We start from the raw sequence: 26174 nt of genomic DNA, 5'->3' as shown, positions 1-26174 counted from the left end.
GGACCTAAGTTCAATCCCCGAAACCTATGTGGTCAAAGCGGAGAGCCAGCAACTGTCTCCTGACCTTCGCACATGCGCCGTAAGGCATGTTTACCGCCACCACACAAATAAATATAATCTGAACGGTTTTATTTATTTATTTATTTATTTATTTATTTATTTAGAGACGGGGGTCTTGCTATGTAGCTCTGACTGTCCTGGAACTCACTATGTAAAAACATCTCGTAAATAAGAGCACTGTGGAATAATGAGAAAAAATAAAACAGAAAAAAACCATCCAAAAACCAAAAATTAGCCTGGCTTCAATTTTTGAAAAAAATTCACCCTCCCAAGTGTGACTCTGGCATCCTTCAGATGGAGAACCCTGCCTAATTGGAAAAGAAAAAATTTCCTCAGCCCTTTTATCCTGACTGGATTTTACTTAATAATCCTTACAAGTTAAGAAGCTATCTCCTGGGGGCCAGAGGAATGGCTCAGCAGTTATGAGTACTCACTACTCCTAAAGAAAAGACCAGGTTTGGTTCCCCCCCCCCAAAAAAAAACCATGTCAGGGCTTTAAAATGCACATAAAATAAATAAATCTACAATATGTTTTGAATCTATCTCTTTGAAGATAGTGAGTGCTTTCCAAGTTAGTTTGCATACTCCATCCCAATCAAAAACAAAAATTTAGCCAGAAGCCAGGTATTGGTATTGCACGCCTTAAATCCAGGCCCTCAGAAGGCAGAGCAGGCAGATCTCTGAGTTCAAGGCCAACCTGGTCTCCAGAGTGAGTTCCAGGACAGCTACAGAAGAGAAACCCTGTCTCAAAAACAAAACAAAGCCAAAATTGAAAATTTAAAAAATCAGCCAGGTATGGTAGCACATATTTATACTCTCAGAATTCAGGAGGCTGAGACAAGAGGGTCAGAAATTCAAAGCCAGCCTGAGCAAGATAGTAAACAGTTTTTAAGCTAAAAGTATTTTAAATTGTTTTTATTAAGTAAGTAAAAATTTAAAACGTAAAAATTCAGAGCCCAAAATTGTATATATGGAATGGGGTTGATAATATACCTCTAATTTTGCATATATAAAACAAGACCGATGGAAAAAGTACATCTAGAATTAAACTTCACCCAGAAGGATGGTGGGCCAATATAATAGTCTCTTCCCCTCCCAGTGCTCACACCAGGGACCTGGCAGCTCCAGGCTGAACGGCATGATGTGTGCCTCTGCTCATCTTACAGGAAAGTGAGCAGGCAGAGAAGATTAACATCAGCCTGGCCTTCTTCCTGTATGACCTCCTCTCAATCATGGACAGAGGCTTCGTGTTCAACCTCATCAAGCATTACTGCAGCCAGGTGAGCGCCCCGGAGCTGTGGCTTCAGCCCTTCCCACTCACTGCTTCTGTGACAGGGTGTGGTTATCTTCAGTGTGACCCCCATATGCCTTGACTTTCACCGTCTGTACAGTGTGTGCGGTCTTCAGCCACACTGGACCCCTGGAGCATACCTCAAAGCAGGCAGCAAGTCAGGCTGAGGAAACTGGATGTTCCTCAGTTAACCTCTAAGAGAAGTCACAGGACTGTGCATTTAGTCTTCGATCAGGGCTTCCAGAGTTTGAGACTGGGACGACGATGACTCCATGTGCTAGCATGAGGACCTGGACTGAGAGCTGTGCACCCACCTAAAAGCTGGTGATGTAAGCCTCGCATTCCAGTGTTCCTGGAGACAGCCATTGGAAGTGGAGCTGTGGCAGATCCCAAGGGCTTGCTGGAAAGCCAGAGAAGAAAGCACTTGACATTCTTCTGACCTGCACTCACACACACACACACACACACACACACTCACAAGGAGGGGAGAAACCAAAATACAAGGTTTCTTTTCAGTCATTAGAATTATTAATTAAATTGTGGTATGAGGTTCTAATCTTACATTCCTGATGAACACAGATTGAATTTCCAGGAGCTTGAAGCACATGTTTCTTTTTGGTTTTTGTTCCCACAAGTGATGTGGGAACAAGTTTATGTGGCACAAGTGATAACTCTTTTCCAGAGGTTTGTGGTTGTTGTTGTTGTTGTTTTGAGACAGAGTCTCACTATATAACTCTAGCTATCCTAGAACTATGTAAACCAGGCACTCAGAGATCAGCCTACCCCGTCTCCCGCTTGTTCAGCTTTCTTCCCCAAAGTTTTGAACATAGTTCTTTCTTGGCTGTTCCCTATTAGAATGTCCTAGATTAAGAATATAAGCATCACTTACTGTTGCTACACCTCTGACTTAGTCAGGGTTTCTATTCCTGCAGAAACATCATGACCAAGACGCAAGTTGGGGAGGAAAGGGTTTATTCAGCTTACACTTCCACGCTGCTGTTCATCACTAAAGGAAGTCAGGACTGGAACTCAAGCAGGTCAGGAAGCAGGAGCTGATGCAGAGGCCATGGAGGGATGTTTCTTACTGGCTTGCTTCCCCTGGCTTGCTCAGCTTGCTTTCTTATAGAACTCAAGACTACCAACCCAGAGATGGTACCACCCACAAGGGGCCCTCTCCCATTGATTAATTGAGAAAATGCCCCATAGCAGGATCTCATGGAGGCACTTCCCCAACTGAAGCTCCTTTTTCTGTGATAACTCCAGCCTGTGTCAAGCTGACATATAAAACCAGCCAGTACAATCTCTCTTCCATATTTCTTCTCTCCACCACAGCCACCATGTCTGCTATTACCACAACAACAACAACCACCATTCCCTCTCCCAGGCTGCCATCACCACCATCATCACTGAGACTCAGAATTGTTAGTAATGTAATGGCTTCCATTTCTGTGCCTCTCAGTTTCCTTGATTGCAAAATACAAGGGTTCTCCTCAGTGGAGCTTTGAGGGGTATGGTACCTTATCAAGGAGAAAGATGTGACCAGAACAGACACGGGAACCTCACTGGGCTTCATGACAGAAAAAAGCCCTTCCCAGTGCAACCATCTAGAGGCTTCCAGCAAGGAGCCACCATCCAGGAGAACCAGGAGTGGTCAAAGCTCATGCATTCTCATGTGTGTCTATGTGTGTCTGTGTGTATATGTGTATGTATATCTGTGTCGGTGTCTGTGTGTGTGTGTGTGTGTGTCTGTGTCGGTGTCTCTGTGTGTGTGTATCTGTGTGTGTCTATGTCTGTGTGTATCTGTGTCAGTGTCTGTGTGTATATGTCTGTGTGTGTGTGTATCTGTGTGTATGTCTATGTCTGTGTGTGTCTGTGTCAGTGTCTGTGTGTAGTGGGTAACCGGTGACGTTTCTCTGCAGAACAGTAGGAATCAGGGTGCATCTAGGACTCATGAGCTCTGCAAAGTAGGAACTATAGGCTAGAAATCTGTTTGGGTTTGAGTTGCTCTTAACATTTTGGTTGCGAACCTAGCCTTTAATAGCTGAGTCATCTCCACAACCCGCTGAGATACTCTTTAAAGAGAAATCCAGAAGATCCTTGACTTTGTACACCCAGTGCTGTTGCTCAGGCTCACATAGGAAACATGAGATGCGGTTGCACAGAGGTCTGTCGGATTCTTGCTTGGGACAACTACTGCACAGAACTGCACAACGAGTACTTAGCAGACACTGTTGGTACTTATATTTGTTAATTGGTTGACCATAAATTCTGATTAAAACCATAAAGTGGCTAACTTTAATCCCAGCATTCATGGAGGCAGAAGTATTCGGATCTCGGTGAGTTCAAGGACAGACTGGTCTATGTGGAGTTTCTGGCCAGCCAAAGCTACATAGTGAAACCTTGTCTTTAAAAAGGCAAAATCCTTATCAAGTGATTTCTTCTTAACTAATAATTGTTCAGAGTATTATATGAAACTAGAGAGACAGCATTCTAGCAATATTATTAAATAATTTAGCTACAATGCTTTTATGTATTAAATTATATATCAAATAGCCAATGTGCATTTGTGATTATAAGTAAGGCTTATTTTAGAGCTATATTAATAATTTCTTAATTTGGAGATTTCTTCTTTGGAGTTAAAATAGTTCAATTTTTTTCTGTACGTTTTCTTGTGTCTTCTTCCAATACACAAATGCATTATTTTATAATTACAAAATAAAAAGTTTTAATGCTTTCAAAAATTACTTTTAAGCATGGCTCCAGCTGCATATGTAGCAGAGGATGGCCTTGTCAGGCATCAATGGGAGGAGAGGTCCTTGGTCCTGGGAAGGCTCGATGCCCCCGTGTAGGGGAATCGAAGGCAGGGAGGCAGGAGTGGGTGGGTGGGTGAAGGAACACCTTCATAGAAGCGGGGGTGGGGGGGAAGAATGGAATAGGGGGTTTCCAGGAGCAAGGAAAATCCAGGAAAGGGGATAACATTTGAAATGTAAATAAAGAAAATATCCAGTAAAAAAAAAAAATGGGGTTGGGTAGACCTACTTCCACAGGAATTATGGAATGAGTTAGTCTATATTCAAATAAGGCTTAACACTGCAGTACTAAATTTACATATAGAGGTATCTGTTTTGTCAAAGTTCCATATTTTAAACTTAATATTGTTCATTGCTGCTAAAATAGATCTGAGACCATTTTTAGCTGAAAAAAATAGTTTTAAAGTGGATGGATCTATTATTAATATTTTATTAAATTATTTGACCCACAATACTTTGTCTGCATTCACTAGGGTATTTTTTTTCAAATATCTGAAGTTAACATTTCTGTCCTAATTTAACAAAATTATCTGTTTAGAAACTTTCTTAGAGAGTCTATTCATAAACTTCCATGCCCTTAAAATTTGAAGATTAATCCAAATTGACAAATTTTAGAATAATCAATAAAAGATAACTAATTTTAATATCATCCCTATAAATACTATGGAGATTTTGGTAAGAAATATTAGTATATATCATAAGCATTGATACATTGAAAATTCTTTCAAGAAAATAGGAAATACTTGCTGTCTAAATCCACACGGGGCTTGGGAGATCAGAGTTAACATTAAATGTGTTGTGTGTCATGTGCTACCATGTTCAAACACAAATATAACACATGTCTGTCAACACACGTCCATAAAAGAGAATCCTAAATTACCAAGCTTGGTATCACTTTGTTCTGTTTCTCATACTTTCTCTAATCATCAGAGGGAATTACTTCTTAAGTATTGGAAATCCCCATAAGTGCTGAAAAATCTTTTGGGATACTGATTTTCAAATAATTGAATGTGTAAAATTTCAATCTTGGTGTATGCTGGTGTGGTAGGCAGGTCAGTAGTGAGAAAGCACATGATTTAGAGCCAACACCTAGAGATGGTCCCTGCCTTGTTTATATAACATCCCTTGGGCTGGAAAGATGGCTCAGAGGATAAGAGCACTGATTGCTTATCCAGAGGTCCTGAGTACAATTCCCAGCAACCACATGGTGGCTCACAACCATCTGTGATGGGATCTGTTTCCTCTTCTAGTGTGTCTGAAGACATAAATGGTGTACTCACATGTATAAAATAAATTTAAAAATCATTTATATAACACCCCTTTTGAAGCCAAATCAAGTCCTGAGTTTCCCAAAGGATGTCCTGGGTAAGAAGAGACTCCTGATGAGGTGTTCCTGTCCTCCACTTCCGCCTGCCTGCCCTGTGGCAGATCCCATCAGAGAGTGCTTCAGAACTGCTGGGCTCCCGAGCACTGTGTGCCCATCACATACAAGTCCATCATCTGTTTTCAGAGCGTGGACATGGGGGACGGTGACCCCAGAGCAGCAGGGTACGGGTAGCTGTGCGGGGCGAGCCACTTTTCTTCCAGAACAGAAGTAAGGCTGCCCACAGTACACAGCCTCCTGCCATGCGCAATGCTACCTTCCACTGTCCCTTTGTCACTTCTTGGTGGCAGTGCGTGGCTTAGCCTTTTAGACACGGTTAAATTTGCTGACAGTGTGTTCAGTTGTGCTATGCTGACGCCATATCTCGAGCTGATTTTCTACACGGGTTTGCTGTAGCGTTGATTAGACACCAGAAGGGTGGAACAGGAGTTCCCATTCAGGGCCTGCTGTTAAGAACAGTAGTAACAGTCGGCTGGAGCTCCTGGAATGGCGTCTGTTGCTCTCTCGGGTTAACCTTCACTCCAGTTGATGTCTAACTGTGCAGAGGAAGACTGTGCTGGCGTCTGTTGAACTCAGCTCCAGTTATCCTACACTGAACACTCTGCCTCTTTCCTTCCAGCTATCGGCCAAGCTGAACACCCTTCCGACGCTCATTTCCATGCGCCTGGAGTTCCTGAGGATTCTCTGCAGCCACGAGCACTACCTCAACCTGAACCTCCTGTTCATGAACACGGACACTGCGCCAGCCTCCCCCTGCCCCTCCATATCCTCCCAGGTAGCCTGCTAACTCCAGGGGAGGGGCGAGCTGCTTCAGTCATTAGCTTAGTTCAGTCATGCATGGCCCATAAATGTTGTTCTTGCTGATTAGAGGAAAATCATGCTATTCCAACCAGATCAGTTGATCCAGATATGGGCTCTAGGACTCCCTGAAGCTGCAGCATCTGAGTTGGCCATTTACAAATCAAGGAATTTGGCCCAAGGGCCCCTAATGAGGCTAACAGTGTAAGAAGAAAGCTGTAAGCCTCATAAAGAAACCCGGACAAGTCTCAAGTCCTCCTTTGTCCACATTAACAAATTATTATACAATGTAGTATGTAAATACAGGTTTAATATATTTGTAGATACAGGGTTCCAAAGTCAAGCGAGATTTGGAATCACTGTTAGTCTAGTTTCTTTGTCAAATAGCTTACAAAGGAAGAAGTGCGGGAAGGAGAGGGGTATGAGAGGTAATGATTCCCACCAAGGTCTGACCGTGGAAATGTCCTTACTGCCTCGGCACCAGCGTTTCTCAAGGAATTAGTGTCCTCGAAAAGCCCATAAGGAAGTGTTATTTAACAGACCCAATCCAGATGTGGGAACAAAGTACATGTTCAGAGCAGTAGGCAAGATCTCTCAGGATGGCATTAGAGTAGATTCTAGTCTGCTGCACATCCTTGGTACTAGTACAAAGGGAAAGGCTTATCTGATTTCTTTTTTGTTGTGTTGTTGTTAATGTGAAGCACAGTGATAAGCACCTGACATTCCAAGACTAAGAGGATGGGAGAAGGATCCTTTGGGCCCAGAAGTTAGTGCCAGATCAGCCTGGGCATTATAGTGAAACCTCATTTATAATAATAATAATAATAATAATAATAATAATAATAATAATAGTGATGATGATGATGGTGATGGTGATGATGAGAAGAAAAAGGAGGATAAGGAAAAGGAGAAGAAAAGGAAGAAGGAAGAGAAAGAAGAGAAGTAGTAGTAGTAGTCATCGTCGTCGTTGTCATCATCATCCTTGTCTGCTTAGCTAGTTGTGCCAGACAATATACCCGAAGTTAGCCCCATCACCATTATAATGTGATCTGGGACACACATGACTTACAAGGACCAATTCCAAATGTATTTATTATTGTCTGCTGTGTCCGCTCTGTGGGCTGAGTCCTATGACTTCCCCATGCTGACCTGGCCCTGGGACTCGCCCCACTGCCCCAAGGAGTTACAGACCCAGGGCCCCCTACTCAGCAAAGCTCCAGAACTTGCAGGGACACTTAGCTTCTGCTGTTCTGGTGAAGGACAACCTACTCCTGGGGTAAGAACACAGGCCAGGGATGGCCTAGCACTGCCAACTCTGGCATTTTCCTAGCAGACACCACTTCTGATTCCAGGCCAGCAACATCCAGACACTGTGCTCAGGCAACCTTCAGAAAGGGTTCTGGAAAAACAGACCACAGTGCAGGGTTGGGTACAGTCCTTATTTCTCTGTCCACATGTATCCTGGGCCATTCATCTGCAACTTTTGATATTAGACAGGCAAGGAAGGGATTAACTAGGGTTTTTTTTTTCTTTCTGTCTTTTCCCTGTTTTGCTGTTCTGGGGACCTAGTGACATTAGGCCTGTGTTCTGCCATGCAGCTTGACCCCTAGCCTAGTTTCTCAACAGACCCTGGGTGCTTCGTTTCCACATTCGCGTTGTCCCGTCTGTGCATGAGCTGTCTAGCCAGAGCTCTGTAAATGCAAGCCAGCACTGTTTTAATTCCAGCTCTTAATACTCATAAAGCTGCCGTTTGTGTTTCTGTAGAACTCAAGCTCCTGCTCCAGTTTCCAGGACCAAAAGATTGCCAGCATGTTCGATCTGACCCCGGAGTATCGCCAGCAGCACTTTCTCACCGGGCTCCTGTTCACAGAACTGGCTGTCGCCCTGGATGCTGAAGGGGATGGGTAAGTACCTGATGCCCAAAGTAAAACATGAAGGGAAAAATGTTAACAAAGTTTCCAGTTCAACTTCCTATGTATACAACAAGACCTCAGACTTTACCACTGACCAGTTCCAAGAAGAAGCGCTCCTGTCTTGAAAAAATGGTACCCATGGCGTGTAGAGAGGCAAGGGGATTAGAGGATTCGTGAAATGGCCTTGTTCTTATAGCACTGGCAGTTGAACTGAGAGCCTTGCACTCCGTAGGCCAGTACTGTACCAATGAGGCACATCGCCAGCCCCAATTTTCTATTGTTTGTTTTTTATTTTTGTGACAGAGTTTCTCTGTGTATTCCTGGCTATCCTAGAACTCACTTTGTAGACCAGGCTTGCCTCAAACTCAGAGGCAAACTTGCCTGTTTCTGCCTCCCAAGTGCTGGGATTAAAGGTATGCACCACCACCATACCTGCCTCAAAATCACTTTTTAAAGTCCCTTGTTTGAGCAGAATTTGCAGAGAATGCTTCGCTGAGTGAATTTGCTAGGAGTAAACCCATTTTTCAGGGGAGACTACTGAGGCGGAACCCAGGGCTTTGTACATGCCAAGCATGAACTCCTCCACTAAGCTATACCATCAGCCCTAACAAGGTCCCCTCTGACAAAGAGAGGAAATACCAGAACACCACTGTCCAAGGCTGGCAAAGGAAGGGACAGTTAAGAAGTCAGCTATCCTGTGTCTAGAATACACTTCTCATGGTCAAGCCTTCCCAAACAAAGACAGATGACAGAGGCAGGAGTCTTGGGAATCTTCTCCCCGTGTTCTTACCTGAGCACCTGGGTGGATTACTTGCTGGCTCATGGCTTATATTCCACTCTGCTCTAACTAAATTCCAATTTCCTCAGAATTTTCTGTCCTATAACTAACATATTTTCTCCACAACAGAAAGTGCCCTAGGCTATATGCTGATAAAGTCCTGAAAGACGAAAATTAGAACACATAAGAATTTGCCTTCCAACATAAACACCCCCCATTTTTGTTTTCTTAAATTGTTTTTAATAAACAGCATGGCTGTAAGTAATTTCTGAAAGTATTCTGTGTATTCACAAAGTCTCTTTTGTATTCACATTAGCAGTAGTTTTTAATTTTCTATTTTTGTTCCAGTTGGAGACATCCCTGGCATCTGGTTTTGATCCTTATAAAATTGTTGCTGGGATATTACTATATAGCTTTAGCTGTTCTGGACTTTACTCTGTAAACTAGGCTGGCCTCAAACTTATAGAGATCTGCCTTCCTCTGCCGCCTGAGTACTGGAATTAAAGGCATGTGCTTCTAAATTTTTTTGAAGAGCAAAAGATTGAAATCAACATTTTACAAAGAAAGTGTGGTCATAAGCACATGAAAAGATGTCCACCAGAATCACTAACAGTCAGGCAGTTCTTCATTAAAACAATGATTAAATACCACAATCTGCCTACTAGGATAGTTACGATAAAAAAAATACAGACAGGCAGAGGTGTGGCTAAGTGGCAGACCACTTCCCTAGCATGTGCTGAGACCTGGGTCCGATTCCCAGCATTTAAAAAAAAAAAAAGGAGAAAGGATGGTTGCAAAAAAAGAAGAAAAGACATAATATAGCACTCAGACACAGCTGGTAGGAGAGCAACATGGTTCTTTAGAGGTAAAACTACAGAGTTTCAACTCCGGTAGTTTGACTAAGGTATATGCCCAAGAGATACATACTTACACCACACAAAACCCAGAAGCACTCATCATTTGTGATAGTTCTAAAATAGAAACAACACAAACATTCATCAGTTGAGGAATGGATAAATGAAATTATTTTCTGGGCATAATGGTGCGTTACTGAGTATCCAAAAGGAATGAAGTGTTTACCCAGTAGGGTGAACTTGGAAACAGCTGAAGTGTAGACCAGGGTTGTCACACTGGATGTCTGTCCTCTTTGCTTTTGCTTGCTCTTCACATCGTCACTGCATTGTCCGGGATCCTTTTGGACACCCTGGTTTAAGAGCACAGGCTTTCCCTCACCATAGCCTGGCTTCTGTCTGATATGTCAACAGAATTAGCAGAGTACAGAGAAAAGCCGTGAGTGCCATCCACAGCCTTCTGAGCTCCCACGACCTGGATCCACGGTGTCTCAAACCAGAAGTCAAAGTCAAAGTCGCCGCCCTCTACCTGCCCTTGGTTGGCATCATTCTGGACGCTCTGCCACAGCTCTGTGACTTTACAGGTAAGCGTCTGTTTCCTGTCTTAGGTCAGTGAGGCCCCTGCCAGATGCCTCTCACTCAGGAAGCAAGGGCTCTCACCAGCTGGGCACTAAAGCTTTTTTTTTTTGACTCAGACAGGTTTTTTTTAAGACATATAATTATATTGGTTTTTTTTCTTTTTGTCAGAAACTATTTGCTGATCATTCATTGATCTGCTAGTTTATGATTGTCATTAGCTGCACCAAAAGGATGAACTATAACAGAGCTAACTACTCTCATTTGGAATCACTGCTTTGTTGCCTTCAAATAGACCTGTTCATTCTCTTCCGTGAGGCTTACAAGGGAGTAATTGAAATCAAACAACTTTTTGCTCTATACCAACCAACTGACACACAATCCAAGGTGTCTTTCGGTATTATGCCGCAGCAGAAAATTATTTGCTTTTGGCAACAAGAGGGCAATTGTCCAACCGTAAGAAAAAAGCACAAATTAAAAAAAAAAATTCCCATGTCTTGAATGTTTGTTCCTCTTATAGTGTGGACCAGAGAATATAGATGGGAGTCCAGCATTCTGGTCACTTCCCAGCAGTCCTTGCTCTGTGAGACTGTAGAGGTTACCATGCTGGGGTTTGCTGGTAAATAAGCCAGAGTCTGGAGAGTGCCTGCCTGAGCCCAACCAACCTTACAAGGCAGTAACCAGTGAGTCTCAGAGAACCATCTGAACCATGAACCAGTGAGTTAGAGCCCCATCTGAACCGTGAGTCAGTGAGTTAGAGACCCATCTGAACCGTGAGCCACTGAGTCTCAGAGAACCATGCCACTTCCTCCCAAGTGCAGTGGCATGCTTGACTAGATCATTTGTAAAATCATAACAATAACAGTTATTTAGTTCATAAAATAATGAGACCAGGGTTAAGGAGCCAGCTTAGTAAAGAGCTTGGCACCCATGGGAATCTGCATTCGATTCCCAGAATTCGCATACAAATCTGACATGGTGATATATACACTTATGATCCCAGCACTGGGAGGGTGAGGTAGGAAGATCCCTGGACACCATCCAGTCAGCCAGCCAGGAAAAACAAAGGTGGCAGCACCTGAGGAACAAAACCCAAAGTCCTCTCCTTCCCTCCAAATGCACACATGTAGTCTCGCATCCTTCATATACAAACAGATATACAATCACAGAGACCCATCACCTAGAGCCTCTAACCATGCACATCATAGCGTGAAAACCAAACACTACTATGGAAGGAGTTATTTCTCTTCTTTATTAAAAACAGCAACAAAAATTCCTTCCTGTAAATCGGCAAGGACAAAGCTCAGCGGTTAAGAACACTTGCTTCTCTTGCCAAGGACCCAGGTTCTGTTCCCTGCCCCAACACGGTGGCCTACAACTGTCTGTAGCTCAAGTTCCACAAGATCTGACACGCTCTTACGTCCTCTGCAGTGAACATACACACATGCTGGGCAAACACTCTTACACATAGAATAAGAATAAAAATTTTAAAAGACAACTTAGGGTCTGGACAGATGATTCAAAACTTGAGTGTATTGCTGCTCTTGCAAAGGATCTGGGTTTGGTGCCCTGCACTTCACCGCTGCCTATAACTCCAGCTCCATCTGATGCCCTCTCCTGACCTCCCCAAATGCACCAAGTACACATGCATACCTGCAGATATATGTAGGCACTAATACCTACAGGGAAAGTTTTTAAAAGTCTTATTTTTCTTTTTAAAGATACATCTCATAGGGCTAGAGAGATTAGAGAGACGGTTCCATGTTTAAAAAACTGGCTGCTCTTCCAGGGGACCCAGGATCGATTCCCAGCACCTGGGTGGCAGGCAGCTCAGAGGCCTGGAACTCTGGTTCCAGGGGATCCAGGGCCCCATTCTAGCCTCTTAGAGCATCAAGCATGAAAGTGACATACATACACACACACATACATACATACATACATACATACATACATGCATGTAGCAAAACAGGGAAATTATTTTTTAAAAAAAGATAAAGATGAAAAATAAAAATAAATGTTAAAGATATATCTAAAATTCAAACCTCAGCCCCACCAACTATCATAAGTGACCTTTGACGAGTTTTGCTTTTCAGTAAAAACAGATATGTCTATAATAATAATAAATTAGCATTTTCTTAGACTTTTGAAACTTAGTAACTTAGTACAGGATTTACTATAATGACATATTATTTCTACAGGGGACTTATTCTGTAGTTATATTTCATTGAATCATTATTTGAAATAGAGTATCATAACCCTGAAAAAGTATTATAAAACTTTATAAGCTTTTATTTTTTTTTACCATCTGAAAAATTAATTCATAGCCTAAGCTTATGCTCAACATTTTGTTTGCTTTAAGCCTGTCTGCTTTTCTATATATGAATAATTCATGTAAATATATATCCGGTTTTGAATTACATGCTGAGTTTTTAGTGAGTAAGATGTGTCTGTTGCTTGTGGGGATGAAGATGGTGAAAGACGAGGGAATGCAGTCTTTGGCTTGACAGCACCCATGGCAATGTTTACTTGCAGATGCTCGCAGTGGAAGGAGCCGTGCCAGTGGCTCATACGAAGAACAAGATGTGGCCAATGGAATCAACCAGAATGTGGCCCTGGCCATAGCAGGGAATCACTTTAACTTGAAGACCAGCGGAGCGATGCTGTCTTCCTTGGTATGTTTGTCCATTTCTTGAGTATATTTCTTGGTGCCGCCTCCTCCCGACTTCTGATAGAAGCCAGCTTACAACAGACATGCTTTCTGCCTCAGCCCTGCGATACAGGAATCAGTGAAGTGCTCTGATCAGATAGCTACGGGAACAGCAAGAGATGCACATGACAGGGTTAGCCAGTCTGGGTGTGCCAATCTTAGAGAACTATCAAAGACGAGAATCTGGGGAGATAGAAATCCTTGTCGTGAAGATCAAATCAAGGTGTCCGTCCTTGCATTGAGTGTAGGCAGGGCTTACTCTATGTGTTTATTAGTATTACTGTTTGCCTCCAATAAATGGCTGAAGGGGCCAGAAGCTTCCAAAACAAAAACCAGCCTTCCTAGGTCCCTAGGGAGTCTGAGGAGATTTGTCCCCTGACAGAGGGGATCTCTGTGGCATGTACCTGCTGCTGCACTCGAGGTGGAAATCTCCTGCTTGCTGATGCACTTTGTTTCTTGACAAAGTGATAGTTCATCATCAGCTCAGTGTTGTTATTGTTTCGTTCTTAATTGACCTGATGGGCTTTATTCCCTGATTCTGGGGACAAGCCTGAAGTGACCCCGGGTTCACAACTGCTAGGCGGTCAATTTCATTTTGCATCTCAACATAATGTCTGACTCTGCAGCAAACTTGCTTGGTTTACTTCTGAGACAGCAGAGTCTTGACACAATTATTCTTTTGTTTTGTTTTGGTTTTTGTTTTTTGTTTTTTTGAGACAGGGTTTCTCTGTGTAGCCCTGGCTGTCCTGGAATTCATTCTGTAGACCAGGCTGACCTCAAACTCAGAAATTCAACTGCCTCTGCCTCCCAAGTACTGGGATTAAAGGCGTGCGCCACCACTGCCAGGCCACAATTATTCTTTACTAGCTGGCTTTTCTAGTACTTAGGAGTCTCTGCCCCTTTCACCCTTGCCCAGGAGGGTTGGGGAGCAGGGAAACAGGACACGTGAGACTTCGCAACACTAATCTTACTCACTATACAGTGCCTTAGGTCACACTCTACCTTTGAATGATCTGCCTTACCAAAGTTACATGCTCAGAGCAGTGTGCAGTGTCTGCCTTTATATTATATAATTATTATATTAATTGCCTGTTAGGAGTATAGAAGTCGAAGTTCGCCTATTAGAACGTGTTCCCTGTGAAGTTCTAGAGGAAGACTGTCCCTTTTTAGAGTCATACTCAGAATAACTTAAGTGGAAGCAAGTTTGTCATCTGTCACTTACATCCAAGACTAAGACTTTCTTCACACAGCTCACAAATTCCTCATTGCAATGTTACTGCCACAGTCTGCCCGGATATTAGGTGCGCCCCATGAAGCGGAGGGGTCAGCTGCAAGCTCTTATGTCAGTAGCACTCTGTAGTGAACATTCCCCAAGGCTATTACAGTACATGGCCTGAGGACCCACCCATACTCAAGTGAATCGTAGTGTCGGTCTCATTGCAGATGGCTTTGCAAACACACAGACTTGACCCGTGGGCTAACCTGACCCGTGGGCTAACTAGCTCATGATCTTGATGTGAAACCGAACTGTGAACTGTTGGAATTATTTTATGAGACCTGGCCAGGCTAGTTCTCTTCCCTCAGTCCAGTCCTCTTCTGGCCATCTTGAAGAAGTCCGTGGAGATCTTAGCAGCAAGAAAGCCCCTTTGCATCACTGATATTGGAGAGCATCCAGGGCAGGGCACCAGATAGTGCTCAGCTCAGCAGTTCATAGCTTATCCCAAACTCTGCTCAAGTGTGCCTCTTCTGAGCAGCCCTGCACCAAGCACACATGCCCTTGCCTCTGGAAGACAGGGCTACTGAAGGCAGATGCCCAGCCTTGTGCTGGAAGTGGGTACCGTGTTCTGAGAGGTTTTCATATCTTAGACTTGTAAGTTTCCCTCTTGCCTGACTTCTTCCCCCCTCCCATGGCTCGCCCCCTCCCAGCCCTATAAGCAGTACAACATGCTGAACGCAGACACCACCCGCCACCTCATGATTTGCTTCCTGTGGATCATGAAAAATGCTGATCAGAGCCTCATCAGGAAGTGGATCGCTGACCTGCCTTCCATGCAGCTCAACAGGATTCTGGACCTGCTGTTCATCTGTGTGTCCTGTTTTGAATACAAGGCAAGTGTGGGGAGTCTTATCTGTTTCACTCCTGTCTTCTCAACCTTTCCTTTGGGCAATGGCAGCATCGAGCATCCTTCCTGCTCTGTCTTACAACCCACAAGCTGTTTGCATCTGCAGATGTGACGTTCTGCATGGAAAGAATGTCTGCCTATTGCAGTGGGCCGTCTCTGCCAATAAAGCTTTATCCACAGGAGCCCCCAGAAAAGTGGAGGATATGTCTAAACACCCCACATGACACTGACGTGTTCTCTTTTGATAAATCTCTCCCTCTACAGAGATCCCACTAAGCCCAACATGTTTCTACCTCTGTCCTTCCAGGGAAAGCAGAGTTCTGACAGAGTCAGTAACCAGGTCCTGCAGAAGTCAAGAGATGTCAAGGCCAAGCTAGAAGAGGCCCTGCTCCGCGGGGAAGGGGCCCGTGGGGAGATGATGCGTCGTCGCATTCCAGGTGTGCCATAGTCCTCCCATCGGCCACACAGCTCTTCTCCCTGAGAGAGCAGGTCCTGGGACCCTGCACTTGTCTTGTAGAATGTTAATTCTCCACCTCTGAGGGAAAGTGTCACCCTGAAAGTGTCCCCAAATGCTGTGTTTTAGGGAGGAAGCACTGTCTCCCTAGTTTCAAAGACCCTCTAGGGGATGTGATCAACAAACTGGAGGGCTCTTCGGCCCAGGATCATATCCCTGAGTCATTCAAGATGATACTGCATAGAGTAGTCTCCTAAGAAGAGTGCCAATATTCCATCGTCCTGGGGCCCCCGTGACCCAAACACTTGCAGTCATCACTTTAATGTGATTAATATGATTAATACTCCCCATAAACAGTGACAGGAGGGCGTGGGCTCTGGAGGGCTCTCAGCACCTTTACCTGACACCCTGCCCTTCTTTCCAGCAAGTCAGGGAGCCTCATGGAACCCCCACCCAGGTGAACTGTGGAAGGCAGACCATCGCCACAGACCTAGGCGTGGCTGCTCTGTCTCCTCAGAGCAGCACAGACTCTGATGAGCAGGAGACCCTGCCGATGCTTCTCAGCTCAGCTGAGCACTGGACTTTTGATAATCGTAGAGGGCTTCATGCTAATCAAATTCCTGTCGTGTGTTTCTTAACTCCCAGGGACTGACCGGTTTCCAGGCCTAAATGAAAATCTGAGGTGGAGGAAAGAGCAGACACAGTGGCGGCAGGCTAACGAGAAACTGGACAAGTGAGTGGCCCTGGGCTCACTGACAGTCTCGGCTCTTGTTCCCAGGCTACTTGTGTTACTGGGACAACTGCATCCTCCTTCCCAGGGTAGTAAGAAAAGGAAACATACTGTCTGTGTAAATACAGCTCCAGCTTCCCAGGATGCCCAGAGATATAAGGAGCTGTGGCTTCAGCTCTTAAACATGTAAACATTGTTTAAAGAAACCTAGTTTCCACAGCCCCAGTTGATGAAAGCAACTGGTGAGGAACAGAGAAATAGAGAAAGCAGGACCTGGTGTCCAGCCTTGCAACCCTGCATCTGTATTTCCATAATGAAAATGGGTGCAAAGATGGATATTCAGAGATATTTATAGTGGCTTTACATCTAATTGTTCGAAAACATCAAAATATGTTTGATTTTAGAATATGTTTTATTTGACTTGGAAGTACATAACGAAGTGCTAGGTTGTTACAATGTTATGGAATCACTTGGTTTTAGAGTATGCTCTTTAATCTCTAATTATATACAGTAGCTGCATTTGTCAAACCATTAATAACAATCCTTGGGTTTTAAAAATGTGATTGATATTTTCTTTTTTAACACTTCTTGGGTTTCCTACATTGGATTTGCACTCATCTATTATAATCAGAAAAAAAATTGCAAAAAAAGTGAAAAATAATCTTGCTTGGATTGTAACATAAACCGTGTGTGTGTGTGTGTGTGTGTGTGTGTGTGTGTGTGTGTATGTGTTATCTTAGTTTGCTTTCAATTGCTCTGATAAAAACATTATGACCAAAAGCAGCATAAAGAAGACAGGGTTTAATTCATCCTGACAGTTCATCACAGAAGGAAATCAGGGCAGGAACCTGGAGGCAGAAACTAAAGCAGAGAACAGAAGAGACACTGCATACTGACTTGTTCTCCATGGCCTGCTAGCCTGTTTACTTATATAAGTCAGGACCTCCTGCCCAGGGGTGGCAACCCCCACAGTGAGCTGCCCCCCCCCCACGTCAATCATTAACCAAGAACATGCCCCCCCCCATAGACTTGCCTGTAGGCAAGGGAATAAAGGTGATTCCTCAATTCTGAAGTTTCCTTCTTCCCAGATATGTCTAGGTTTGTGTCAGGTTGACAGAAGCCAGCCAGAACATGTTTATATGTGTATAGTATATCAAAGGAGAGAGAGAGAGAGAGAGAGAGAGAGAGAGAGAGAGAATAATTTAGACATATGAGCACTAAATCAAAATGCGTGTGGACAGATAATATACGTCTTCTCTTCCCCTCAGTCATAGGTGGCCTTATGAATCCCAGATTCACTGAACAAAGCACTGAATGGCTAAAGACCCACATATACAACAAAGCGTAGATAGCGCAGCTTCATTATGTCTGAAGTGCTCGTCAGGGGAGGGATGAGAAGACTTGAATAACAGTGTTTTAGTAAATAAATGTTAATGTCTTCACCATTACCGTAGAATATCACATCCTCATCAATCTATGGGACTCTTGGGGGGGGGGTCAAAAGTATTCTAAAATATCACATTCTTTTTTTTTTAATATCACATTCTTAGAAACAGTTTAATAATTATTTTGAAAAGCATGCCAAATAGTCTGGTAGCCCATAGCTTCTTAACAACGGAGGATGCTCCTTGCACTCACTAGTCGGTGTATCTGATACCAATTACGTGGTGGCGGCTTTCCCACTAAGCAAGAACGTGCTCTTCTGTGGCTGGGAAGGGAGGCCTCCATAGCTGGCTGGGCCAAAGCTATGTGGAGAATCACAGTGTCCGCTCAGGTGTCACATGGGAGCCCCCGTTGTCGGTCTTGCTAGTCATGCCCCTTTGTTAGGAAGACTGGCTCCCTCTGATCTTCCTAGCTGGTGTTTAAGAACTCTGATTCTCTGTCAGTACATTTTTGCACCCCTTTCAGGAAGGAAGTGTGGATTTGAAGTTGCATGGCTAGGCACCGGGCCCCACTTTCTCTTTCCCTCTCTCTTTGCCTGAAGCTCTCATTCCATGTGGGAGGTAACTGGTAAAGACATTGTGTAATACCAAAAGGTGTGTGCAGGAGGCCCAGCACCGCGGAGGTGGTTAGGTCATCTGCTGCACAAGATGGAGACAGTGCGGCAAGGCCTGTTTGGCTGGGCTGTATGAGTTGCCTTAGGAAGGCTTTCCCATTTGCTGCCTTCACTGTGACCACGGGAGGTCCTGCCAGTTCTCAGCAGCTCTGGCTTCTGGTGGGCTGCTCATTATCAGAGCAGATGACCCCTCAGTCCTGCAGCCGGGTGGCAATTAACACTGGGCAAGTTAGAGCTATTTGGAAATGTTATAATTTTTAGATGACAGCTTCTGTCATTTTCCTTTAGGCTTATTTTAATTTTAATTACTTTAACTCTGTTTGTCTTAGAGCAGTAGTTTTTAACCTGGGCTATACATTCAAATCTCCTGCGGGAACTTCCAAAGTTCCGTCTGTGTTGCTCCCCCCTACTCCCCATATCTGACCCACACACACACCTCCAGGGCCTCTCTGTGTAGACAAGGCTGCATTTGAACTCACAAGGTCTGCCTGCCTCTGCCTCCTGAGTCCTGAGATTGAAGGTGTACCCCACCAAACCCAGTGTCAAGTGTCCAAGGGTACCTACCCTCTGTCAGTTTGTTCAGAACTGCTAGGTAGGCCAAACTTTAAGGTGATCCACTGTGTAAACAAGTCTGAGCCACACTGGTAGACCTCCCAGAAGTGATGACAATGCTGCATGACAATATGAATTACTTAATGCTGCTGAGCTATACAACTAAAAGTGACTAAGTGGTAAGTTCTATGTTATGTGCATGAGGCTTTAAGCAGCTAGCTGATAGGCTCACCTAATTGTTAGTAGTAACCAATAATTAAGTTCTGGGCCCATTTTTTTGTTTTTATAATTGCCGTCATTATTAATAACCATGGGGCTATGGATGACCTGGAAGCCCACTAGACCATCTTCCCAACCAGACACGCATCTCAGGAAACACCTGGAGTCATTGGGTATGTGGAGGCCGCGTCTTTGTGTGAGTGCACGGTTGACGGTTGTAAAGAATCCTTCGTGACCTGGTGCATCGCTTGTCATCTCTGGCACCTGGCCAAGCCACACTGGGCTTTAATTGGTGATGTCCTTTTTGTTTCTTAGAACAAAGGCTGAGTTGGATCAAGAAGCCTTGATCAGTGGCAATCTGGCTACAGAAGCGAATTTGATCATACTGGATATGCAAGAAAACATCATCCAGGTGAGGACCACACACTCCCCCCTCTGGCCAGCTCGTGGGTATGTTTCCTGGGATCAGAAAGGGGGATTCTTTCAGGGAGTGGGGAAGCCAGAAAAGGGGAAATTGTTTGAAATGTAAATAAAGAATATATCAAATAAATAAAAAAATTAAAAAATTGGAAAAGACACAAACAAGCATGGTTTAGGAATGCATTTTCTTTCTTTTTTTTTTTAACTAAAGTGGGAACATTTGGAATTTGCAGCAGTGCCTACCTTGCAGATTCCAGGGATGCCAGGCATCTCTGGCTTTTCTGACTTGCTACTCCCTTGGAAAGAGTTAGATGTTTGAGGAACTGACCCTCAAAGTTACCCTGGCCCAAGCACACGCTAGATTTATAAAGGAGACAGAGGGCTTTTAGCTGAGCACCAGCAAGAACATTGGTGGCTAGATTTCTCCTGGTAGGTCAGTTCCAGCTGGATAATTCACTGGCTAGGATAGGAGTTGCTGATGATGTGGGGGAAATTGGGGTCTCCTCTTGGGGATTTTAGTCTCCTTAATAAAAGAGCCTAAGGAAGGACTCCAGTAGAAACTGAGGGACAATTTTATTAGCATCTTAAAGGAAAATCCCCAAAGCTGACAAGCTGTAAGTTCAGCGGCTGCCTGGAGGAGCATGCAGGAGAAAGGAAGGGACACTGTTCCAGTTAAGTTAGCTTAGAGGTCGGACACATGGCAGACAAGTAGTCACACGGCAGGGAAGGGAGCCCAGGTCGCTGACAAGCCCCAAGGTGTTGGGGAAAGTGTGACTAGAAAAGAGAAAAACAGTAAAAAGGAGAATTTACACTTTTCTGAATAATGTAGAAAAGCAGACAGATGTACAGTTTGTGGCATTGACCCTGTAAGCCACGGTGCCAGAGGTGGAGATTCTGGGGGAGGAAAAGTACACTATCCCATTAAAGGGTTAATTGTCCATCTCCTAAGCATGGTTTAAGGCAGACCTGGTACCCTATGGGTGGTCCCTTGGCAACTAGAATGTCAGGTCTTATACAAGCCAGAGGCTATATTCTCTTAGCCAGAAGTTTTCTCTTAATGGGTCTTCATTTCTACTCTAACTTTATGATTGCACTGGGTAAAAAACACTGCCAAGTGTGACGAAATGGTGTCTGTTTTGGCCTCAGATTGCTGAAGGACAGTCATGCGTCCCGTGAAGCTGCTATCCCTACTGTAGGAAAGTACAAGTCAGCCCTCTGTTGCAGCGCTTCCGTGTCCTTAGGCTGAACCAACAACCACTGATAGAAAACACTTCGGAATAAAAATGCATGTGCATTGAACATGTGCATACTTTTTAGTTCCCTATCACATTGTTCCCTAAACAGTACAGAGTATCAACAGTTAACACGATGTTCCAACGTTGTATTAGATACTGAAAGTAAGCTAGGGATAATTTAAAATACAGGAGAGAATTGTGGGTTATATATGCAAATACTACCCCCTTTCATATGAGGGACTTGAGCATCCAAGGATGACTCAAGTATCTTTTGAAAGTGTCTTAACTTCGGTACCCTAAATATTTAGCATCACATTAATAGTATCTTCGTACAAGCTATTTCTGAGAGCCATAGACCTGATTCCAAGTTTCAAAATGATTTGTAGCTTCCTAAGTAAGCTGAACTATAGAAAATACTTTTTAGTATTATTCTTGTTAGTCCTTCTGTGGCCAATTTAGAAGTCATAGCTGCCACCAAGAAGCCTCTTGTACTTGAAGCCTGAAGTTGTTTTTTAAACAGACAGAAAATCGTGCCTATAAAGAGAGAACATTCCAAAAGCCGTGACCCAGGCTGGAAGGGGGTGAGCCTTAGAACTTGGTTTAATATCCTAAATTAGGCCACAAGTCTCGGGTCAATTAGTTTTGAAAAGAGGGACACTGGGAAAGAGGGCTCATGCTTTCGCGATGGTTACTGAACAGTGTAGATGGTGGCTCACAGAGCCCTTACCACCTTCCTCTGAGAGGACGCATCAGTCCTCTAAGAGAATCAGCAGCAGCCTCTCCTGCCTCTGGCCTTACTCAGTGATGCTGTTCTTCCACCCCACCCCACCCCACCCCACCCCCAGGCAAGCTCCGCCCTGGACTGTAAAGACAACCTGCTGGGAGGTGTCCTCCGGGTGCTGGTGAATTCTCTGAGCTGTGATCAGAGCACCACCTACCTGACTCACTGTTTTGCAACGCTCAGAGCCCTCATTGCCAAGGTAAACATGGGATGCTTGTTTTCTTACTCTTAATTAAGAGTGCGGTTCTTGTCTAGTTGCACATCGCTCTGAAAGTAGATCGGGCATCGTGCAGGGATGGAGTAAGAGCTCTTTCCCTAAGAAAGTAGACACGCTGATTCTTGGGAACTCACCGTGGGGAAGCCAAACTGTGCTATATGGGCCTCACTATAGAAATTTCAAATAACCACTCACTGAAAGTCAGTGACACTAGAGCACAAATCAGCTGAGTAACTACAGTTCTTCTCCCTTTCATTAATACCTTATACAGTGAGATTCAATACTCTGCCTGATTCCCATTAATTAATGTGACAAAATGATCATAATAAGATGCTGGCAGATGCCCGAGAACTATGGTTAGTAGTCTGTAACGATTCTTTTACTCCTTTGTGGGAAATGTTATTGGGTGGGTACCTTCTACATAGGATCTTGTAACTTTATGGAGTGGAATTCTGTTATAATAATTTTCTCTTTCTTAGTCACCAATAATTTCCAAGGAACCCATGAGACACAAGTAAGTCCTTCAAAGCTGTGACTCCCTCAGCAGTGAATTCAACCTGGCTAACAATGAAGTTAATGACATAGACCTTACCTCAGCTGTGTGACTCACAGGTGGACGTCACCGCTTACCTCCATGTCTGACACTCCTCGTAGCTCATTCTGTTTATGGAGCCTGCCACATTAACCCTTCAGGCTCTCCGCTTGTCCACACAGACATTTGCATGTCCCAACAGCCAGCCAGAGAGCTTGTGAAAATGCCCAGGGATGGATGCCTAACAGCCACCCGTGTCTCTTCTAGTTTGGAGACCTGCTGTTCGAGGAGGAGATGGAGCAGTGTGCTGACCTGTGTCAGCGGGTGCTGCATCACTGCAGCAGCAGCATGGACATCACACGGAGCCAAGCCTGCGCCACCCTCTACCTCCTCATGCGGTTCAGTTTTGGAGCCACCAGTGTAAGCACAGACCGGCTGGGCGGCCCAGAACCAGGAGAGAACATAGCAAAGCACAGGTGCAGGGGAGCTTTTAGTTATGCCCTGTGAGGAAGACCCCAGGGAGTCTGCAGAGGAGCACCAGCCTTTGAGAGCAACAGGCCTGGAGGGTGTGGTGCTGCCCAGCAGTCCTGCATGTGGGACAACACAGGGACAGGTTTAGCATTCACAAGAGTGTCCTGTTCTAAAGTCTGAATCGGTACCAGTTCTGGATGGTCCCAGGACCTTTGCGGATGAGAATGGTAGATGGCTGTTGTCATCTGGACCTGAAAGCATCTCACTATGTAGCTCTGGCTGTCTTAGAACTCACTATATAGACCAGGCTGGCCTAAAATGCAGAGATCTGCCTGCCCCTGCCTCCCAAATGCTGTGTTTAAAGGCATACGCCACCATGCACCTGAATTTTAGTGATACATAGACATTTTGTGAGTTCAGTTTCATAGCAAACCTGTGCCTTAGTTTGTGCATATTTAAGGATGCATGCTTGGGATTTTATTTGCTGTCATGTTAGTAAAACATCTTTAAAAAAAAATGTTTTATAGCCCAACATGGTGGTATACACCTGCAATCCTAGCACTCAGGAGGCAGAGGCAGGGGGATCACTGGATTTGAGGCCAGCTACATAGTAAGTTCCAGGACAGCCAGGGTTACACAGAGAACCCCTGTCTCAGAAACCAAAGATGGGGGTTAGGGAGAAAGAGAGAATATATTTTACAGAATATATTCTAAATTCTGTAAAAGAAGATCTCTAACCTCAGAAAAGAATTTATGGATAAAATGGGGCGGGGCGGGGGGGGGGCAGAAAAACGGACTCAGAGAAGAAATGGAGACTTCTTAGAGTTTTGGTTTGCTTTGTCTTATTTTTGTCTATTTTGTGTTTATTCTGGGAACTGAACTGCAGACCCCACAATGTTAAATGTTTACTTTACTCCTGAGCTACAGCTCTGGCCCTCGGGATATGTTAGGGAGAACTGTTTAAAAGCCTGTAGGGCCTACTCATGGCCCTTAAGTAGTTGTGGTTTTCCAGTCCTGGGAGAAAAGAAGACTTGGAAAGCTACTGATTACTTCAAATCTAAAATCTCATAAGTGCTGCCTTTGCAGATCTCTGTGAGTTCAGGGCTAGCCTGGTCTACAGAGCAAGCTCCAGGACAGCCAGAGTTACACAGTGAAAACCTGTTTCACAAAACAAACAAACAAAAATGCTGCCTCAGAAGGTTCCAAGAGGCTCTTGGCACAAAGAATATATCCTGTGACAAACTTTAGAACAAATCTGTTGGCCCTGCAGTGTGGCGGCAGCCCAAACACAATGAAAATTTAAAGGGAGCCTGACAGATTTATGGACCATATGATCCGTCCAACCCATTTCAACAGCACTGTGAATACTGTGCAAAGTGTAGCTCACAGTTTATTGAGAGAAAAGGAAATGCTTACGACGGGAATGAAAGAAACCCCGGGAGGGGTTCGAGTCTGGCCTGCAGCCTCCGTTAGATACCTGCTGACTCTCTTGTTCGCTCCATCTCTTCTGATGCAGAACTTTGCAAGAGTAAAGATGCAAGTGACCATGGCGCTGGCATCCTTGGTAGGCAAGGCACCAGACTTCAATGAAGAGCACCTGAGAAGGTCCCTAAGGACAATTCTGGCCTATTCGGAAGAGGACACGGCCATGCAGACAACTCCTTTTCCCATGCAGGTAGACCCACGAGCACAACTCTGTCTTATTATGAACTTGAGATGAACCATTTATAAGCATATACATTTATTGTTTTGCGAATAAAATTTTGCATATAAAATTTATACATGTGATTTGCAGATATTTCCAGCTTGCCCTATAGTTGCATGTTCTCAGTGCCTGAGAAATGCAGTACACACGCCACTGTCCTCAACTGCAAGATGCCAAGAGTCTATTAGGAGAGCATAGTCCCAAACAATAAGAGTCAAAACAAGAAAGGTGATACCTGAGTGTATGGTAACAAATACTGTACAAGATTTAAGAGAGGGAGTACAGAGGAACAGGGGTCAGATGTAATTCAGTGGTAGAGCCTAGAATATACAAAACTTTGGGATTGTTCTTTAGCACTCCAAAAAGATAGATAGATAGATAGATAGATAGATAGATAGATAGATAGATAGATAGACAGACAGACATAGTAGATGATAGAAAGGTAGACAGGCAGAGATAGATAGATAGATAGATACATACATACATACATACATACATACATACATACATACATAGTAGATAACAGAAAGGTAGACGGGCAGAGATAGATAGATAGATAGATAGATAGATAGATAAATAAATAAATAGATAGTTAGATATATAGACATACATACATACATACATACATACATAGTAGATGATAGAAAGATATACAGGCAGAGATAGATAGATAGATAGATGATAGATAGATAGATAGATGATAGATAGATAGATAGATAGATAGATAGATAGATAGATAGATAGATACACAGATGAATAGGCAGATAGTGAGGGGTGATTAATGACGAAATAGTGGTGTGGAAATGTGGGACTAGAGAGGAGTGAAATTCCTAGAGTAGTATTTAGGAGGGGGGAGTAAGGAGTGTGAATGACAATGGTTTGTGTGTAAGACAGACCAGAAAGATTCCAATTAAGAAGAGCTTGCAAACCAGATTAGTCCTAAAGAAACTGGGAGGACAGTTACTCTTCTGTCTCGCCGCAATGCCCACGTGATAGATGCAGCCTGGCTGCCTTTAGCTCCGGGTCCTAGCCTACTCTGAAGTAGATTCTCACACCCTGACATTCCAGAGTAGTTTACACTTTTGCAGTTTACAATTAATCAGAACTCAATCAAACAGTAAGCTTACAGTGTTGCGGAGGGAGATAGTTTTGGGGATTTCATGGATCCCAGGGCCACAGCACCTGTGGGCCTTGGATTGCACAGATGAAATGCCCCCAGAAGATTCTTGAATTTTCTCTACCTAGGATCCCCGCCTTTCTCTGAGCAAAGCCTTGCCTTGCACGTCACTGATTGCACTTTTTCTGCAGGTGGAGGAACTTCTCTGCAACCTAAACAGCATTTTATATGACACGGTGAAGATGAGGGAATTCCAGGAAGACCCTGAGATGCTCATGGACCTCATGTACAGGTAGACACTCCTGTGCAGACAAAGGGGCTTGGGGCTCGGAGGTGGTGGTGCGCGCCTTCAATCCCAGCACTCATGAGGAAGAGGCAGGTGAATCTCTGGGTT

General features: G+C 44.1%; 1 protein-coding gene and 1 non-coding gene across 4 annotated transcripts in view; one reads left to right on the top strand and one right to left on the bottom strand.

Annotated features, from left to right (window-relative positions):
* Nucleotides 1-26174, top strand: part of Dock8 (dedicator of cytokinesis 8) — a 196820-nt gene that overhangs the window by 144553 nt on the left and 26093 nt on the right. For all 3 annotated transcript variants that reach the window (XM_052187973.1, XM_052187992.1, XM_052187982.1), the window contains 13 exons: nucleotides 1227-1340; nucleotides 6165-6320; nucleotides 8108-8247; nucleotides 10300-10469; nucleotides 12994-13133; nucleotides 15095-15277; nucleotides 15599-15728; nucleotides 16391-16478; nucleotides 19618-19714; nucleotides 21803-21937; nucleotides 22755-22907; nucleotides 24475-24633; nucleotides 25972-26072. In XM_052187973.1, the coding sequence (XP_052043933.1) occupies nucleotides 1227-1340; nucleotides 6165-6320; nucleotides 8108-8247; nucleotides 10300-10469; nucleotides 12994-13133; nucleotides 15095-15277; nucleotides 15599-15728; nucleotides 16391-16478; nucleotides 19618-19714; nucleotides 21803-21937; nucleotides 22755-22907; nucleotides 24475-24633; nucleotides 25972-26072 (1766 nt within the window). The remainder of the gene's footprint in view (nucleotides 1-1226; nucleotides 1341-6164; nucleotides 6321-8107; nucleotides 8248-10299; nucleotides 10470-12993; nucleotides 13134-15094; nucleotides 15278-15598; nucleotides 15729-16390; nucleotides 16479-19617; nucleotides 19715-21802; nucleotides 21938-22754; nucleotides 22908-24474; nucleotides 24634-25971; nucleotides 26073-26174) is intronic.
* Nucleotides 18095-18230, bottom strand: LOC127676523 (small nucleolar RNA SNORA24). Its single transcript, XR_007975996.1, has one exon. It is a non-coding gene; the product is annotated as a small nucleolar RNA SNORA24 (small nucleolar RNA).

This window comes from Apodemus sylvaticus, chromosome 1 (assembly GCF_947179515.1).
Source record: "Apodemus sylvaticus chromosome 1, mApoSyl1.1, whole genome shotgun sequence".
Classification (NCBI taxonomy): domain Eukaryota; kingdom Metazoa; phylum Chordata; class Mammalia; order Rodentia; family Muridae; genus Apodemus; species Apodemus sylvaticus.
The sequence above is the reverse complement of the archived record's forward strand: the minus strand, read 5'-3'. Positions and strand labels throughout refer to the sequence as shown.